We start from the raw sequence: 14174 nt of genomic DNA on the forward strand, positions 1-14174 counted from the left end.
TTACTGAACATCTTTGTTTTGGTCTTTACTACTGAAACTGGCAATCAGGAGTCCCAGACCCTGGAGATAAGGGAGAGTCTGAAGGAAGGAAGACTTCCCCTTGGTCAAGGAGGATCTGGTCAGAAGTCATCGAGACAAACTTGACATGTGCATATCCATGGGTCCAGATGGGATGCAGTCATGAGTGTTGAGGGAGCTGGCAGAATGTTTACTGAACTGCTTTCTGTCATCTCTGAAAGGCTGTGGGAAATGGGAGAGGAGCCTGAAAATAGGTGGAAATCCGTTGTCACTCTTGTCTTCAGAAAAAGTGAGAAAGGGGAACCAGGCAAGTCTGGTCATCAGCCTCACCTCCATCCTTGGGGAGGTGATGGAGCAGCTTATTGTGAGTGTCCTCTCCAAGCAAGTAGAAGAGAAGAAATATCCTGTGTAGTCAACATAAGTTCAGCAAGGAGGTCTGACATAAGGTCATGCTTGACCATGATTTCATGACTGGATGGGTAGACAAGGAGAGCAGTGAATGTTGTCTGACTTGATTTCATCAAAACTTTTGACACTGTCTTCCTTAATGCCTTTGTAGGCAAGCTTGGAAAGTGTGGTGAATTGGATTGAGAACTGGCTGACTAGCAGACTGTGATCAGTGGCACAGAGTTTAGCAGGAGGTGTGTAGCTAGTGATGTTCCCCAGCAGTCAGTACACAGTCTGGTCATGTTCAACATCATCAGTGACCTGGATGAAGGGATAGATGCACCCTCGGCAAGTTTGCTATGATACAAAGCTGGGAGGAGTGGCTGACATATGGGAAGGCTGTTCTACCATTCAACAAGACTTGGGACAGACATGAGAGTTGGGCAGAGCGGGCCCTGATGAGGTTCAGCAAGAGCAGGTGTAGAGGAGGAATAACTGCATGCACCAGTGCTGGCTGGGGGATGAGGTGCTGGAGAGGAGCTCTGAAAAGAAGGACCTGGGTGGTCCTGGTGGTCAACAGTGTGACCATGAGGCAGCAGTATGCCCTGATGGCTAGGAAGGCCAGTGGGACCCCAGCACTGCACAGAGTATGGCTGGCAGGGAGAGGCAGGTTCTCCTCCCTTGTGCTCTGCCCTGGGGAGGCCACTTCTGGAGCTCTGGGCCCAGTGCTGGGCTCCCCAGTTCAAGGCAGACTGGGAACTGCTGGGGAGAGCCCAGCAGAGGGCTGCAGAGACAACTGGCTCCTGGAGCATCTCCTGTATGAGATGACAGGCTGAGAGCCCTGGGTCCGTTCTGCATGGGGAAGAGAAGGCTGAAGGAATCTGAGCAGCACTTACAGAAAGGGTGGGAGGCAAGCGGATGGGAGCAGGATCTGTTTGGTGGTGCCCAGCAACAGGACAAGTGGCAGTGGGCACAAACTGTAACCAATAAGTTCCTTATGAATATCAGAAAAAATCTTTTTATTTTGGGGGTGGCAGCGCCCTGGAACAGGCTGCCCAGAGTGGTGGTGGAGTCTCCTTCTCTGGAGATACAACCAGGAAGCTTTCCTGGGCATCCTGCTCTAGGGAATTAGGAGGGGTTTGGACTGGGGGATCTCCAGAGGTCCCTTCCAGCCCCTATGATTCTGTGATGCTTGTCAGTCATTAACAGCTACAAAATAACTACTAAGTCTTGTAATACTTAACAAATTGCTGGATGCAGAACCTGGCAGAGGAGGCTCTGTGGTGAGGCAGGTCAGCCCTTCAGGAGACGCTTGCTGTGCTGGCTGGGCTCACTGATGGCACTCCAGCACCCTGCTGTCCTAGCTGGGGTTAAAACTTTCTTTGGACCCAGAAGGTTGAATAGCAGCTGAAGTCCAATGGAAGCAATCACAATGTTTCTGATTAGAAGTTAAATGTGTATAACTAATCCTTGCTTCTAGTAACACGGCCATGGAGGCACAGCTGGCTCTCTAGCAGGGAGCAGATGGGTGCCATTGAGTGCTTTGCAGCAGTATTTTTATGTATGCTGTCCACCTGTGGCTTCCTGCACAGCCTGGGGCTGCTGCTTTGGTTTGGGGTTTGGAAATCCCATGTCCTATTGTGTGCACAGAATGTCTCTGTGGTCTTTCCTTTTGCGTGAGGCTGTTGAGTCCCTTTGTTGCTTCTGATCCTCACAACTGGAAGTAGCAGTTTTCTTTGGAGTCCAAAAATGCAGAATAACCTTTAATTTCGGAAGCAACTTCAGGAGCACATGGAATATTTTTAGAATGGATGCTTAGAAGATATATATAATTAAAAACAGAAATTAGAGTAAGTATGAACTCAAAGGTTGTATGGCTTGTAATTGTATTTGAGATGAGTTTACTGGCTGTGGCAGGCTGCCTCAGTTTGAGGTTGCAGTTGCAGGTTATGTGAGTTCTGAGTGTGGCTTCTACAATGGAAGGCACTGACTGTGTGCTGTGTTACAAAGCCTTGCGGTGCAGAGAGGTCGGAGATTTGCTCCTGGAGTTCACTTGGTCACGAGGGATGAACTGCTCAGTGGCTTGTAGCCAGCAGGTTGAGCTTTGCTTTCACTGCAGCTCTGTGCAGGGCTCCGTGGACCCATTGCAGCTTCCAGCCTTCCTGCTGTGTGAGCAGCACCCAGCCTGTGCTGTGTGATCTGCTGTCTCCGGCAGCTGCTGCTCAGTGGAGCTCTCAGAGCATTTCCCTGGGAGTGAGGACTTAGAAATCTGGAGTCAATAGAAAATCAATTAAGATGCAGCGGAGGTCTGTCAGGAGGTTGGCACTTGCTTTGGTCATCGATCTGCCAGATTGCAAACCTGGTGCCTCTTAACGGCTTCCCTTCATCAGGCACTGCCTGGGACCACAGGGCTGTGCATGGGAGGAAGATTAAAGCAGAAGATGCTTAATAAGAGAATATTGGGATGTCTATAAGGACTGATCAAGTAAGTGGCAGAGTAGTGCTGAGAGGGCAGACAGGAGATTTGTGGTGGATTTCCTTCATTAGTCGCCCTGGCATGAATAGCAGGTATGTGTCTGCAGCAAACTTATGAGTACAAGGCTGAGAAATACAGGCAGCACAGGGAGCCTGTGTGAGAAGGACTGGTGCAGTGGAAGCAAGGTGTAATTCAGCATCGCAGAAAGCAAACCCTCACACTTCAGTGCCCAGGGAAATACCAGGCATCAGCTGGGAGTGTCTGTGTGATGCCATCAATTCCAGTTGGAACAGGGAGTGCCATGTTAGGAAATAGTGGCAAAACCAATGTGTGTGATTATCCTGTTCTTGTTTTTCAGACAGATTCTGTGGTCAGGTACATGGAGGGCTGCTGAGGTGATGAGAGCTTGTTGAGCAAGCAGGGTGGAAGAGTTCAACTAGCGGAAGTGTACAGATGGGGGGTGAGACTGGAACTTGAGGACCACAACTCAGTTCTTCTCTGCTTGCTCATTGACTGGAGCATGTTTTGCACTAATTTGAACATCACTGAGACATAGCAGGGCTTAATTTTTGGAGGCAGTGGTCCAGGAAGGGTTCTGTCAGAAGCACCAGAGCACCTTCGTTCTGGCCCTGTGTAGGTATGATATGCTCCGTGCTGAGTTCTGCGCTTTCTGGAAGAAAGAGAGCCAAAATGTTTGTTTTTAACCTCCTGGCATTCTCCCGTAGGGCACCATTAGCATTACTTGAAAATGGTGTCTGTGTGGGCATGTTTTTGACCTTGCAAGACGAGTCTTTCAGCAAACCAAATCAGCATATATATACTTCTATGAATGACTTTGAATATTACTAGTTAAGCTGTGAAGGGACAGAAGAGAGGAGAAAGCATCAAAAAGTCTGACAGTGCAGTGTTTGGGCAGATCTCTTGCACAGTGCTCTCAAGCCTGATTTTCTTGTGTATTTTAATTTGTCTTAGAGGAACTGGAATAACTCAGAGTAATTCAGATTTTGCTGGACACCTGTGTGGTTTCTCCTTCCACATCCTCTGCTCGTCTTGTTTGGAGTAACAGATCTACTTCTTTTCTTGCTGTGTCCTTCCTAAATGTAATGAGAACTTTATTTTTTTCCTTCCTCTCTGGATCCAAACTCCCTCTGTGATGGTGTGGGCAGTGTTGTACAGAGGTTGTTGGTTTGATTGGTTTGGTTGGTTGGTTTACTTGCTTAACCCCAAGTTTCCTTGCTGGAGGTTTTCTTTTCGACACAGAAAGAGCTTGGCACTCCCCTGGTGTTTCTGAGTGCTTGATGGAGGGGCAGACCCGCCTGCCACCACCCAACTTGGTGTACAGAGCGTGCTTTCATTCCTTCTGCCAAGGCAGGAGAGAGAGCTGGCTTGTGTTCCACAAGGAGCAGTTTTTCCAGCATGTCTCCCCTACCCCTCGTGTTTCATGCTCTGCCAGAGGTAGGAATGAAAAGCTGTCCGTAAGCCAGCGCTTTCCATTGCCGTCAGGTTTTCCTCCACTGTTTCAGTGCTGTTACCAGCAGGCCCTGACACTGCCTGCAGGAGTACGGGGTGGCACCTGTGTGTCCCCCTGCAAGATTCCCAGTGGCTGCTCTGCTGCTGGGGTGCATCCATCTCTGCCACCTTCACTCTGGATGGATGCAGAACCGTGGTGGCTATTGACTTTTCTTCTTTCTCCTCCCCTTCTTCTTCATTTCCTTTTGCACTTTGGTCTCCCGGAGTTCTGCAACCTGCTAACCAGCATAGCAGTGGTCATTACTGAGCAGTTGGCAGTGGAGGAAGAAAGGACATGATTTCATTCATTGCTGAACCTTGGATACAGGCCCTTCCGAGGCATCCCTGCTGATGATTCTGATAAGTAGCTCTGAAAGTAATGAGAAGTGGCAAAGAAAGAGAATACTTTTGAATTCTTTTTGCACTTTGTGATGTCTTCAGGAGATTGAGGAATTGCAGAATTAAGTTAATCTCACTATAAATTTAGCATATATCTAGATGCAAGTTCCCCCTGCATCTAGACAGCCACACAGCTTTGTGTTAGTGGAGGAGCAGAGCAGCGTGTTGCTCTTTCTGTTCTCATCCTGTACCCTCACCTGCAGGTTTCTCCTGGCAGCTGCCTTCTAATCCAGGTCACACGGAGCAGTGTGATGGGTCTTCACCCAGGTTCACAGGGCTGGGTGTAAGGTGCTGTGCTCATCTTAACTGTATCTGGATTTCTGCAGCAGGGAGTGGCTTTTCTGGAGATATGATTTGGTATTGGGAACACTGTAGGTATTGTAGAGTCCTCAGGAGCACCAGAACAACCATTTTAATGTCATTGTCATGTCACATAGAGACATCACAGCTTCCTTCTGCCCTACCCAGTTCTTTCTGAATGTCGAGGCAGACAAGCCCAGCTCATGCTTTCATTCTTTATCAATTACCCTCTCTTTTTTTGGTTTTCACTTCTCATGATGCAGTTACTCACGGACTATTTGCATTGATACACTTCATCGGTCAGCTGTCTTCGGTGTGATGTATGATGTGCTAGTGTTATTATTGCTATTTTGTTTGCTTAGTAATTAAATACATGGCATTTCTTATCCTTCCAGTCTGGATGCAGAAGTGGAGACCAAACTTACAATTTGAGCATGTGTCACTGCTTTATCTGCTTTGTGTTACTGAAAGAGACCAGAACGGAAAAACGCTTGACTTAGGAACAGTGAATATAGAGTCTTTGTGTGGTATCACATTTCCTACAGTTAATTACAGTTTGTTTGGTATTTTTTTTTCTTTTCTTTATTATTATTATTATTATTATTAATTTTTGTACTTGCACATGAAACTTTTCAAGAGGAGTTTCTGACCCTGATGTGGGGTTCTGGTAGGATAGTCCTGTACCAGTTCAGTGTCCTTCTTGCTGTTTCTGTAAGAGCTTAGTCACAACAGGGCAGAAGGATGAATGGAGCTGTGTGCAGTTAGGGTGCATGTTAAATCCTATTCCTTCCTATTGATCTGTAAGCTGTTCCATTGGCTTTCTTTCTGTTTCCTGCTGCTTTCTTGCTTCGTTATTGAAGGGAGGATTCAGACCTATACAGGTAATTTTAATTCCTGGTTCTGCATGGCATAAGTGTCTCTTTATCACTCGCATCATTATTCTGTTAGTGAATGCCTGACTGTCTGCTGCATACCTTACCGACTGAGTCTGAGCGTTGCCAGGACTCACAGCTGGAGCAAGGGCTGCTGTGAATGCTCCATCTTGGGATGCTGATGCCTTTCCCAGTGCTTCTGAGTTGAGACCTGAACACATTCCAGTGGGTTCCTTGGTTTCCTGGACCTGTTCCACTTGTGTGGGGCATCACTTCATGCAAACATGGTAGAGGAGTTTGGTGCCACCTGGAAGAGGTTGCCACCCTTTTGAAAACGGAGCACAAGACAAGTCCCAGAGTTTGGTTTGCACAGGGCATCTCTGGCCTTTGTGAAGCCAGGGCTTCAGCTCAGCTGCTCTGGAGTTAGATTGGAACAGTTGCCTCGATCTTTTATTTATTGATGAAGGTGGCTTTTGGCTGTCAGCCCACCTTATAAAAACATATTTGACAGAAATCATGTTTCTGACAGTTGCTGTGAAAGTTGGGGTGTATAATTCAGTAGATGCAAACAAATAGCTGATATGAAGTTTCACATCTGGCAAAAATTGAAGGTGATAGCATGAACTTGCTGTTTACAAATAGTCAGAAATTGTCTGCAGTTTTCTGAATGCGTGGCAACCCTTTGGAAGTAGTACTGAATGGCAATATTGTCTGCCTTTGTTAATGGTGCTGCCCATCCTTCCCCAGAAGGACTGACCGACTCTTTGTTCTCTCTCCTCCCTCTCTCCCTTCCCTGCCCCAGTTTTTTCAGAGGCCTCAGATCCAGCCTCCACGAGCCACCATCCAGAACAGCAGCCCTTCCATCCGTCCTGGTGCACAAACACCAACCGCAGTGTATCAGACCAACCAGCACATCATGATGGTTAATCACCTGCCGATGCCGTATCCCATGCCTCAGGCTCCCCAGTACTGTATACCACAGGTACAGATATGTTTCACAGGCACTTCAGAAGCTGCTTAGCAAACTTTGCTCTGCCTGGATTTTCTCAATGCCTGCTGCAGCATCAGGAGAAGGAAGGAGTTGTAATTCTCATTGCGTATTTAGACCCTGGCCTTCATCTGAGCACGGAGACATTAGGAATAAATTATCTCTTTAGTTTTGAGGTCCTCTCAGAAACGGAATGAAGCCAAGCTCTTGGAAAGTGCTATAAATTTATTTAAATTGAGCAGCTCTACGACCTCTCAGGATTCATAAAAATGCAGTATTGCTGAAAGCGATGGAGTGACTTGTCTTTGAAAAGTTTGACAATCTGATCTTTATTGATTTTTGAGGATTCCTTTACATTTTTTTATGCAACAGCATGTCGTCACCCAACTCTCTGTAAACAAGTGGCTATTTTTTTTTCTTCCTAGTATCGCCACAGTGGCCCCCCCTACGTTGGGCCCCCCCAGCAGTACCCTGTGCAGCCACCAGGGCCAGGCCCCTTCTATCCAGGACCGGGTCCTGGAGAATTCCCCAACGCCTATGGTGAGTCCTGCTCGGAGATTTCCTGGGCTTGTTTTTTGCTCTTGTCAGGCTGAAGATTTATAATACCAAACTGGATTAGCTTATGTTTGAACTTTAAATAGCTGCGGGATTCGGTTGTGTCATGGCCCTTATTATTCACTCCTGGAAATATGACAGCAACGGAGTTCTGTTTGTATAAATGCTTGAGGAAAGGCTGCAACTCATAAAGCTACCCATAGTCACACTTGAGCAAGGATAGTGGCTACCTATTATTCCCTGCTAAATCATTCTTATTGATTAAGGTGTTGTCAATACATCTCGCAGCCCTGGTTTCCACTGAGCTATGCCCTCAGTGTGTGCGCAACAAGGGAGAATGTAACATCTTACGTTCCTGTGTTCCTTGTTTGGTATTTAGAAAGGGAGAAGGGCAAGCCCTGTGACTTACCTGCTGTCTGGTGCTGCAGGGTGTGTGGTTGCCTTGTGCTGTGTGCTGCGGTTGTTCTCCCGTGGTGTTCAGTATGTGTGACACCATTGCTTAGGCAGTGAGGCTCAGAGCCATACCACAAAGCAGAGGGGAATCCTCCTGCATCCCCCAGCAGCTTGTGGCCACCTCTCACCTGGCTTCCTGCACGCAGACAGGTGAGCATCTGCCTGTCCCATGACACCTCTTCCTTTGGTAGATGTCTTCTGCAGAGAAGTAATAAAGCCCTTTGTCATTTCTAGCATGCTGCTGTATGTGATACATACCACACTCACAGCACAGTTCACTCAAAGGCTTTCTGCAGGTTCTGTCAGTGCAGACAAACCAGCTCTGTTTGAATGAGCTGCAGAAATAGGTGTCTTACAGTAATGCATATCCCTGTTATTATCTTTTATTTATTTACTTTGCCTTGCCCACTTCTGGGAACCCTAGAAAGTGCCAGGGTGGCTCAACAAACCCTTCCCTTGGGGCTGCAGTGGTGGGGCAGCACAGCACAGCTGCTGGATGTGCAGCTCCTCCTTCTGACAGCTGTAAAGGAGGTGATGAGGGCAGGTGCTGCAGAAGAGAAAACTTGTGAAGATGGAAAGCACTTGTTTTTTTTTACCTGTCTGAATTCTGCAGCGTATCGTTCCCTCACTGGTGCACAAGTTTCTGTGATACACTGGGAAAGGCATTGAAATGATGAGTGAATGGAGAAGGGTAAAACTTATGTGAAATGAGTACTGGAGTGAGAAGGTTTGGTATGCAGTACTCTGAGCAGCGGTGTGCTGTGCTCTGTTTCCAGCCCTGCTGCTGCTCCAGGGCAGAAAACTTCTTGCTCTGAGCATGCAGTGAGGGAGCCTGCCCTCAGCTCTTGCTTTCCAGCTGACAGCTTGAGGAATGCATCCCTGAAGTTGCAAATCACATTGTGCAAGGCTGGGTTCACTGGCTTTCGTGAATTTCTCCACTTGCTTGAGATAGCAGAAACCTCCTGTTTTGGTTACAGGCGTTACCAAGACGTCAGAAGTACAGTGCAGATTTTCATTCCCATTTAAAGGTTAGTTCAGCTGAAGAACAAATCAGATTACTTCAGGGGGAAGTGAAAGCAAGTGATCATCTAGCATCCATGGAAAAACAGACAACAGCTCTGCATGGCATGCTTGCCCGGTGTCTGGTACATGAACAGGAGATAGCTCTGCTGCAGCACTCCTTTTTGTCAGGCACTTCTGGAGAAAACCCAGTCTCTGTGAGCCAGTCTCACTGCATGAAGTGAAGAAAATGCAGTGGTGTTGGATGTTAGGCATGCAGTCAGTGGTGTGGTGTGATTTTGGAGAGCTGTCTGTGGCCGTGCTTCTTTGTGTGACCAAGCAGAGGAGTCCCGAGGGGGGCACACGTTGCTTTCCCTACCCTGGGGATTTCAGCAGCCTTTCAGAAACTTAGGCACGTGCTCAGCTCTCACATGAAGAAGTGACCTCATCTCCTGTCTTGCTGGAGCAGCAGTGCCCGTTTAGTGAAAGTGAGGAAGAGCAAAACAGGCTGGTTTGCGGCTGAAAGTTGTATTTCTCAGAAGAAGGGCAGGAGGAGCAGAAGGACAGCTTCCCCTTCTGCGCTTGGTTTTGTTTTGTTAATGAGCGAGCTGAATCTCTCACTCATTCCTGTGCTGTCCTTTCCCAGGAACACCTTTCTACCCGAGTCAGCCGGTGTATCAGTCAGCACCCATCATAGTGCCTACGCAGCAGCAGCAGCCTCCACCAGCAAAAAGAGAGAAAAAAACGGTAAGGGAACCTCGCTGACAGTACGTCCTCTGTGTGCACTGCCATGCCAGTAAGACTGAAGGAAATTGGTGAGGGTTTGAGCTGAAACCTGACTTCTATTTTCAGAGGTGCTGACTCTTCCCTCTTACACCTACACTGCATTAGCTCCACAAAGCACTGACTTCATCTCAGTTTCTGTGCTGTTTTGTAACATCGCAGCCAGCCGGGAAGGAGTACACTTCTGCAGTTCGTGGAAACCCACAAGTTGTACACTGAAGAATATCTACACTGGTGGTTCATTCCACCACCTAAGGAATTCCCACCCACAGTGACAGCAGTTCCGGCACCGGCTGAGTGTTCAGTTAGTGTGTTTTCAGCTGTTTGATTTTGGGTAGCGTGCTCCATCTCACTGTGGAAGGGAAAAACAGAAGGGCTTTCCCCTGTCCCAGCAGCTGGGCTGCCAAGGCCACTGCAGTGGTTGGCAATGCTTCCCATGACAGGGGGTTGAAATTAGATGATATTTGAGCTGCTTTTCAACCCAGGCCATTCTATGATAATATGAGGGCTTTTTATTTTTTTCCTCTTGCACTTTATCTGGCAAGTTTATTTCTGTAGCTAAACTGCTAGATTTTCCAACTTTCACTAAGCTTATTTTCCAAAAATAGACTGTAGGTGCACAGCAAGGCATGTATTTCTTCGTAAAGTTGTGTCACACTCACTTTAAATCCGAGGGAATTTGAAGAGGAGTGCTTATGTAGAACCTACTGGGGTGGTTGATGAGAATTTTGGTTAAATCAGGTTTTAAGATGAGGGGATGACATACCATGCATTGCAAGTTGCTGGAACAAACCATGCTGCAGTGCTCCTGCAGAGCATCGGCTCAGTCCAGAGCATGTTGTGCTGAATGGGATGGCTGCATGTCCTCCTGTCTGTGAGCCCCAGGGGACAACGTGTGAAGGAAGACTTACTCAAATTCTTTCACTGTTCCAAACTGTAGATCCGGATCCGGGATCCGAACCAGGGCGGTAAAGATATAACAGAAGAGATAATGTCCGGCGGGGGCAGCAGGAACCCAACACCACCCATCGTCAGACCCACCTCCACACCAACCCCACCTCAGGTAACAACATGCCTGCGTGGCTTTGTCCTTTGTTAGAGCCAATTCTCTGTCTTCTGTCCACACCAGCAATACCTGGGTGGTCTTTCCCTAAGTTGTCCACATCCTTCAAGCATTTTTTTCCCCCCAAGTTTGCTCATTTTTAGCAGCCCATAGCCTGTAACGTGCAGAGCTGCAGCACTGCTGCCAGTCCCTCCCGTTGTGTGTGTTGGCAGCAGAGGTTGGAGCTGGTGAAGACTCCATGGAGGATGTGGTGCTTACATTCGTGCCTCCCATGGGTCATGCCTGTGGTTGGTGGTACATCTTGGATCACATTACTGTCTATACTAAAGCCTTCCTGCTTTAGCCATCTTGTTTTAGGATGCTAGAGTGACAGTAACTCAGGCTGATTGTCATGGAATTTCCTAACATGGTCTTGGCCTGTTCGGTCTCTAAAAAGAAAGAAACAAACAAAAAACCAAACCAACTGAAAAGGCATTTTTTTCTGACCTAAGGAGAAACACAAGTATCCCAAACTGTCATTTTCACAAATCTTTGAAAAACTCTGGTCTGAACCCTTCGGAGCTTCTGTGCCACCTTAGAGGTCCACATGCCATACCAGCAATTAGGTTGATTGAGATCCTGGGACTGTTTGGTCATTTCCAGGCCAGGAGAGCAGTGCAGACAGGCAGCACGGCCATGAACATGTGTCCATATTGAGCCCCATTGTCTGAAAGTGGAAGTGTGGACAAGGTGCAGACAGCCATTTCAGAGTCTTATGGGTGCTGCAGCTAATGTAAGCACTCACTGGATTGCTTCTGCACTCAGAAATCTATTTTGAGATGCTACAATTAAGGCAAACAGGACAAAATAAATGCTACTCAAGAGGAGGTTAATAAGCCTGGATTTCCTATCAGCTGTCATTTGTATGCAGAGCGCAACGGTGATGTCCAATCATCTGCTCTAAGCAAGGTATGCAAATACTTCCTTGTTTCATAGCCAGGCTTCATTTTGATTAGCTACTTGGAACCACTTTTGTTAATGCAGAAGAGCTCTGAAATAGAGCTCACCAGTGAAAGTCCATTAGTGCAACAGAGCTGAAAATTCAAGCCAGGAAATTCAAAGTTATTGTCCCAACAGAGTCTGTAATTTCTGTTAAGTGTGTTCTGCTCTGCTCAGAGGCAATAGCTGAAGAAGTTGGAAAGGGGAGTCCCAGGAAAGGGAGCAGGTGGTCAGAGCTTCTTTTTAGGGAAATTCATTCAGTGTGGATTTCTGACAGCACATCTGGAAGGAGCAGGTCACCCCTGTCCTGGGCATTCTGCTCTGGCTGGTCAGGTTCTGCAGGAGGTGCATCTTTCTCAGTGTGTGACCTTCTGCTCCTGCAGTTTGTTTCTGAACATAGGAAGCATCAGGCGCCCTCTGCACTGGCACCTCCCCTCTTTTCTCCCTGCCTCTCTGTTTTCCATTCTTCCCTGTGCTCTCCTCATCTTCCCCTTCCCTGCTTGCATTCGCATTGCCAGTTTTTCTGCTCACATGCTCACTGCCACCCTGTTTTGTCCTTCCACCCTCAGCAGCTGCCCAGCCAGGTTCCTGAGCCCAGCCCTGCACTCTATGGGCCAGTGGAGAGCACCCACCTCACCGCCAGCGCCCCAAAGCAAGGTTGGTTGGCAGATATTTCCTCCACTGTTATTTTCAGTCATTTTCTCCTTTCTTGTTCCAGTTGGAATATTTTTGGCAGGGAGAGAAGCAGGGTGGCATTCAGCAGCAATAGAAGGGGAGGGGCCGTCTCTTCCTCCAGTGGAACTTGGAACAATGTGTTGCTAAGGGAATTAATTGAAATTTGCTGATGTGAAACTGCTTAATAAAAAATGGTATTAGAGCTTATATGTCCTGAACGTTATTCCAGACCAGTGAGAAGCATGAAGCTCCTCTCACCCTCATGCTGCCCTTCGGAAGCAAGTGCATGCCAGGAAAGGACTCTTAGCAGAGAGGCTTGGCATCACGGGTGCCATTCATCGGCCACAGCAGAGCATCCTAGGGCTGAGGCGTGGGAGAGAGTAATGAGAACAAGTGTGATTGTGCCAAGAGCCTCCAAAATGGCTCACCAAAAAGAAACTGGGGCACAGACGGAACAGGTTTCCTAAAGCTGTAATGTTTCATTCTTACATCTCGGAACATGTGTTTAAAAGGGGTCTTCAGCTGTCTGCATGCAGAGGAGATGTCACAGGAGGGCAGGTGCTGTGTGCCAGGTCCCGCAGTGACACGCTGGGGCCGTTGAAAGCTTCAGTGAGTGATGTGTGTGGTGCCAGGGGCTGCACTGTGTCACAGCAGCCTTGGGCTTTCTCTTGGGATTTGCAGTCCATGCACTTTGTTCACAGTTTTTGCAGCAGTCCCTGGCTGTTGGGCTCTGCAGGTCATGCAGGGATGCAGGAGGGCAGAGCCGAGGGCTCAGCACTGTTGGTGCCCTCAGTGTGTGTGTATCACCAGGGCTGCAGCGTGCTCTGGTGAACAGCAAATATCTGCTCTGCCTCACAAATATCTGCGCTGGGACAAAGGGTGGAAAAGTGGCAGTGAGCCCAGAGATTATTTTTGGATAAATAGCGTGGAGCTGGGATGGGTTCCCATGTCCAGCAGTATCTCACCCACACTCTCCCTGCACCCCGCTGCCTCCCCTTGGTGCACCAAGGGAAAGTAAGTGGGCCGAGTCAGCTTGTATGAGTGGCTCTGATGCTGCTGTTTGGCCTTCCCAGCCCATATGCTGTGTGTGTGACCATCTCTGTGGTAGCAGGCAGGGGGAAGTCCTCACCAGGACTTCTCCAAGCAGAGATGTCCTTTTCATTGGCCAGGTTTGCACCTGGCTCTGAGATGCCCCTCTGATTCCTTCTCTTGTTGTGTTCTGCACATACTGTCCTCCTTGCATGAGGTGCAGGTTGAAGGCCATGTGCTTGAACCACTGCTTTCTAGAGGCAGTTGTGTGAATTCCACTGTGTTTTTACCTCACAGAACTTTCTGTAGGGCTCTTCAAATGATTTTTTTTTTAATTTGAGCAATCACATTTGTCTCCGGGGAGAGAATACCCAGGCAGTGTTTATAGGCAGCTGTAAATGTCAGGAATGCTCCACGAGCTCGCTGCAGCCACGTTCCAGAATCAGAGGTGACGCATTTTCTTCTCTAAACCAGTTCTGGATTGTTCTGATCATTCTACTTCCTTGGAGCCTTCAGAATCCCAGTCCAACCCTTCTGAACCCTTGGACTGCAAACACGTGGTGGCTGTGGTGCTGTTTGGTGGCAACTGTGCTTCACCCATTTTGGTTGCATGTTTCTTGAGATATCTCCTCTCGGCTGAAATTTAGAATAAAAATGGGATTGTGTCCTTCAGTCTGTTGTGCTGGGGGT

General features: G+C 48.0%; 1 protein-coding gene across 10 annotated transcripts in view; it reads left to right on the plus strand.

Moving 5' to 3' along the window:
- Positions 1-14174, plus strand: part of EIF4G3 (eukaryotic translation initiation factor 4 gamma 3) — a 96742-nt gene that overhangs the window by 47621 nt on the left and 34947 nt on the right. For 7 of the 10 annotated variants that reach the window (XM_065738237.1, XM_065738239.1, XM_065738241.1 and 4 more), the window contains 5 exons: positions 6764-6943; positions 7375-7489; positions 9603-9703; positions 10680-10802; positions 12350-12437. In XM_065738237.1, coding sequence (XP_065594309.1) covers positions 6764-6943; positions 7375-7489; positions 9603-9703; positions 10680-10802; positions 12350-12437 — 607 coding nt within the window. The remainder of the gene's footprint in view (positions 1-6763; positions 6944-7374; positions 7490-9602; positions 9704-10679; positions 10803-12349; positions 12438-14174) is intronic. The other 3 variants (XM_065738242.1, XM_065738244.1, XM_065738235.1) reach the window with 1 other exon arrangement.

The sequence above is a fragment of the Cyrtonyx montezumae genome, unplaced genomic scaffold, assembly GCF_038088225.1.
Source record: "Cyrtonyx montezumae isolate F1298 unplaced genomic scaffold, pur_monq_1.0 scaffold_21, whole genome shotgun sequence".
NCBI lineage: Eukaryota > Metazoa > Chordata > Aves > Galliformes > Odontophoridae > Cyrtonyx > Cyrtonyx montezumae.